We start from the raw sequence: 5,451 nt of genomic DNA, 5'->3' as shown, positions 1-5,451 counted from the left end.
TTGACTTGGTTCAACTCCAGCTGGATGCGCAGGATCTTTCCCTCTTCATGTTCAAGAGATGCCTTAAGGACAGCAAGAGGTCACATTAGCAGGGAATGGAAGTGTATATATTCTAGAAACAGGAATTAGTTCCTACCTTTGTCCTGCCTTATACATCTTTATTCCATTGTTATAGACGTTTTTACAGTGTGCTATTGTTGGTTTTATATTTTTTTATCTCGCCAGCTAGATCATGCCCTTCAGGGCAGGGCCCTTAAGTTATTCATCTTTATTTTCTCAATGTCTAGCACAGTTTCTGACATATGGTTATGTTAGTTGCTTGCATGGTCAATTCTCCATCCTCTACACATCCTCCATCCATGTGTACTTAGTGTACAGGGTAAAAGTTATTTTATTTTCTCTTGATCCATCAGTTCTTGCATGCAGTAGACCCTGATTCCTCTTGTAATTGTGTTAGAGCATGTGATAAAATGTTTACCTCTGCTTCTTCTAAAGCAGCCTGAATTTCAGACTTTTCTTGCTCAATTTGCTTCTTTACTTTTTCCAGCTCATGGATACGCTTCCCTCCTTCTGCAATCTGCTCAGTGAGATCAGAAATCTCCTCTGTTGGTGAACAGAAATATAAAAATTTGTTCAATAGGGGAACACAGTCTTTCAAATCTTTTGTTAAAGAAAAGTTAACATGTACTCACGTTGCAAATTCTTATTTTCCCGCTTCAAGGTTTCAAGTTGGTCTAAGGATTCCTCATAAGCATTCTTAACCTTGAACAGCTCTGTGCTGAGTGACCTGGACTCCTTTTGGGAAGCTTCAAGTTCAGCATGAGTTTCTTCATACTTGTGCTTCCATTCTGACAGGATCTGAGGTGCAAGGAATGGTCAAGAAATTTAGCGAAGAAAGTTTGACAGGATGAAAACCATCTATTCTGCAACTCTCAAACAGAGTTGCGATGATCTGGGACTGAAATAATTATGATGAGATGAGTAGGAGACCCCTTTCCTCCCCCACCTATCCATGGAGCAGGAGCTACTGAGAACAGGCCTCAGATGGTTTGAATAAGGCGCACTGAAGGTAGCAGGCAATCTTTAATGATATGTTGAATGCTGAGGCAGAAACCGGTGCAGACATACCTTATCGAAGTTCCTTTGCTTTTTGTCCAGGGCTGCACAGGCAGCATTGGTTCTCTCAACATCAATCATGAGGTCCTCCACTTCATTCTGGAGCCGCTGCTTGGTCTTCTCAAGGGAAGCACATTTGGCATTCACAGCTTCTACGTGTTCCTCAGCATCCTGCAGCCGCTGAGCCAGCTTCTTCCTGAAAGGTGAAATAAAGACAATAGAAGTGAATGGCCATGAGTACAACTGGGTGTTTCAAAGTGGGTACAAGAGAGTGATTTCCAGAGTCAGACTCCTTAATACTTGGCTTTCCAAGCTTGTTTGTAGGCCCAGTTCTGTATTAACTCCTTCCACTCTCCTACCAACCAAATACTGAAAACAACCCAAATTTCAATATCGCCGTACTTCATAGTCTGGCTTTAAGGCATCCATGATCAGCCCAAGCCAACATTTTACCCTTCAAGGTAGCTGGTTTATTCCTCCTTTATGGAATATTAATATCTCTCTTGAATTACTGTTATTTATGTCTTTTCTCCACTGAAATTTGATCTCAAGAGGGTAGAGTCTGTATCTTGCTCATCTTTGTATCCTTGTTGGCTGTCACACATATTAAGTACTCAAATGTTATATGAATTGAATTCAAATGAAATATACTTGATTTTGTCTAATTATATCCTTTATTTTCCTAGCTTTCATTAATCCTTTCATAAAAAGAAGCTTCCCCATATCAATATAAATTTTACTTTGAGAGCGCCATTCAGAATCTCTTCTAAGGCATCCACCAAAACATTATAATTCCAACTACATAGTTGTATATTATTCATCGAATAAATGACTAGATCTCGCCTTAAACATTCTGTTGAATAAGTAGGTTCCCTCTTGTCTAGATTCTCCCTCTGACAGTTTAGTCTTGAACTTTTGATTGCATTGAATATTTAGTCCTTTATAAAACAATTTGTTCTTTCTTATCAGAGAAGTTTTGTCTACTTTTTAGTCTTTAACGATATATTTCCTTTTCCCCCTATAAATAGCCATATTTTCACATCTCAAAAGGAGAAGCTCTGCTTTCAAGCCTGACTATTTTTCTCTTACATACTTCTCCCCTTGGACTGATACTTTTGTTAGTAGCTAGGAGGGAGGAGAGGCACAGAAGAATACAGTTAATTCTTATTCTATCTATACCTGTATAAATAGAATGATGTCAAAAGTTACCCCCCTTTTAAAAAAGAATCATGCAGCTTTCTCTTGTCTTATATCCTTTTTCTTTCTTCCCTCTAGCTTAATTTCTTTCCTCAGACAACCTACAGTATTTGGTATTTTGGTTAGCTTTATGTTCAGGCATGTTTTTTCCCTAGTTTTTTATTTGTTTTGGGCTCAATGGACATTTGCCCATATAGTACTTATAGCAGATGAACTTTGATTGTTAATAGAGATATTTCCATTTTGACTAAGTCTAGAACATACTTGGCCTCCTCCAGCTCCTCTGTCCGCTGGATGGCGTCCGTCTCGTACTTGGTCCTCCACTGGGCAACCTCACTGTTGGCCTTGGACATTGCCCTCTGCAGCTCGGCCTTGGCTTCCTGCTCCTCCTCATACTGTTCCCGCAGCAGGTCACAGTCATGGCGGGCTGACTGCAGGGCATGGGCCAGGGCACTCTTGGCCTGAGAACATAGAAATTGGTGACTTAATTTTATATCTTTAAAGTGATGTTTTAGTCCATAACCTCCTATAGGCCACCAGAAGTAAATCTGTGAAAGTAAGCTAAAAACAAACAACCAAAACAAGGATAATGAGAGCAACAACAATAAGTACGGCTTACCTTTATCTCCTCTTCAAGCTGCCTTTTCAGTTCCTCAATCTGTTGTGTGAATGCTTGTTTGCCCCTTGAGAGCTGAGAAACTAATGAGTCCTTTTCATCTAGCTGGCGTGAATATTCACCTATAAAGACCAAGAACCAGAACTTACTCTGATAACTAAAGCTCTAAATTACAAACTGGAGCAAGGAATGGGAGCTGAGTCTGAAACATGATGGAGAGCACGGATTACAACAAACCACCAACATGCACTTGAACCCTGATGAGCAAATCTGTGTAAAAATGAAAAGTATGGAAAACTTTGAGGCAGATGACATGCTTATGAACAACGCAAAAGATTTTGGGAGATATTTAAGATTATTTGATCACAATAGAAATTGATGAAGAAACATGTGAAAAGAAATGCAAATCAAACCAACAAAACATTCCAGTGCTTTTTGTCTACAATGGTGTTGTACTCGTGTACCTTCTATTGAAATTTGATTGAAACAGAGAGTTTATTCTTTGGAAAATAGGAGACTTTGAGCAATTCCCTCTGTAGGTAGAAGTGATATGCAAAAGAAAATACTGGAAGCATTTTTATATTTAGAAATCATCAAGTATTCTTCCATCCCCAGAATGAGTTGGTTTAAGGATAACTAGCCAGTTCCTAAACTAAATGGCATTTAAATTTGTCTCTAATTTCTTTAAGCACCATAGTTCAGAAAATATACAACCTTATATTAAAAAGAGAGAAAAACCTTTCAGTACCATTTTTGAACTGGTTACCTGGAAGCTTTATCTCTTTAACATTTAATGAGGATACCAACTTTATTATTTTTTTCATACCACTAAATTACTAGGAGTAAACATGTTTTGAGGAAGAGAAAATACAAGAAGCATTTTGATTCTTTGAGAATAAATTTTGTTTTTCATAAAGTGTACTTCTCACCAGTATAACAATAATAAAGCCTTAGTTTGAGCTTTGTTCCAAAAAGAACAACATTTGGATGAATATGAAGAAGTAAAGTGGTTCTCCAATACTTTGATTGCCTGTTACTTTCATAGCCCAAATGACCCATAAAGAAATTTCTATCTTGTTACCTCTCACTTGGGGAAGTGGAACTTTGGTAGAAAGTTGGATAGGTTGATAGAGGAAGGAGTAAATGCAGAGACTCTCCAGTTTGGATAATCAACCTCTATGAACCTCACTTGAATGCTCCTGGGCTGGGTTGTGGTCCTGAATATTTCCCCTGCTATACAGTGGTAACTACCAGTAATTGGCAAGACTTCAGGAAAAAGACTGGAGTCAGCATTCTTGGACAAGCCATTTCATCTCTACTGTGATCTGTCATCTTTCAAATGGGGATAGCATTGTACAGACTAGTGAAGATAACAAAGTAATAAATAACTTGTGGAAGCATTTTGAAAAGTGAAAATACTGTGAGGATACAGTTTTTATTTGATAACTTTTTGATTAGAGTGAAATCTGCTTTAAAATGCTAATGTACAAGAGAGTCTGGATCTTTTTATTAAAAAACAACAACAACAAAAACAGCTAAAACCAAATGAACAAGAAGGCAAGAAAGCCATCCGTGCCAGTGGTCACTAATGTGTTCACATGAGTGGGCACCTCCCAGGGAGGTAATATGTGATCTCAGGTAACTCAATGCAGAGTTTTTCAGCAAATTGAGCATCCAAGGTAAATTTATCATTGAAGGTCAACAGTGGTAAGTGACCCACCTGCTTCTGTCTGCAGGCGCGCTCTCTGGCCCGTCAGGTCATTGACCAGCCTCTGTTGCTCTTCCTCTTTGCTCTTAAGTTCACTCAGTTGATCTTCCAGGGTGCGGCACATCTTTTCAAGGTTGCCCTGCATTTAACAAGTGGTAGAAGACATCTCAAGCCAAGTATTTGGACCACAGAAACTTTCAATTATCCAAGCATCCCACAGGACCTGCAGTTCTCATTTATTTTGAGAATAAACTGTCTTTACAAACAAACAAAAGCAACTGAGTCCATAGATTGTGATGGAAAGAGTAATGAGATACATAGTCTAAACGTGCTGCCACTAAATTGCTTTGTGAATTTAAGTCTTTACTTACTTGGCTTATCTGTGATATGATTATACGTGATTCAACTCATGAGTTTTTTTGAGAAACAAATTATGTACTTGTGCTTAAGGGAAAAACAAAAAGCATAATCAAGGTGAGGTTTTTAGAAAATCTCAATGTATAGTTGAGCTGTATTTTTTTATTTGAAAGAGCTTAAGTTTTCACTCTGCATATTCCTTGGGTGTGGCGATGAGCGCTCTGCTCCATCACACCCGAGTTGCCCCTCCCTGCCACTGGTCTCCTGCCTTGTACCAACCTCCTCCTGTCAGTTGCTAGTGACTCTTGAAAGGCTCACTCGCTCCTGTCTTACCGAAGTCTCTTTAAGACTTAAACCATGATTGTACCTTGGCTTTGGAGACAGTCTCCATGTTGCTCGCCAGGTCGTCAATCTCCATCTTCATTTCGCTCTTCTCCTTCTCCAGTTTCTGCTTGAC

General features: G+C 38.9%; 1 protein-coding gene across 1 annotated transcript; it reads right to left on the bottom strand.

The window, feature by feature from the left end:
* Positions 1-5: 5 nt before the first annotated feature.
* On the bottom strand, positions 6-5,448 carry LOC124234582 (myosin heavy chain, skeletal muscle-like; the record flags this gene model as incomplete). Its single annotated transcript, XM_046651922.1, has 8 exons — positions 6-62; positions 479-603; positions 693-858; positions 1,129-1,312; positions 2,578-2,774; positions 2,933-3,051; positions 4,650-4,776; positions 5,362-5,448. Coding segments are annotated over 8 exons (1,062 nt in total), but the record flags the coding sequence as incomplete, so codon positions are not given.
* Positions 5,449-5,451: the final 3 nt, after the last annotated feature.

Source organism: Equus quagga, unplaced genomic scaffold (genome assembly GCF_021613505.1).
Source record: "Equus quagga isolate Etosha38 unplaced genomic scaffold, UCLA_HA_Equagga_1.0 91799_RagTag, whole genome shotgun sequence".
Classification (NCBI taxonomy): Eukaryota; Metazoa; Chordata; class Mammalia; order Perissodactyla; family Equidae; genus Equus; species Equus quagga.
The sequence above is the reverse complement of the archived record's forward strand: the minus strand, read 5'-3'. Positions and strand labels throughout refer to the sequence as shown.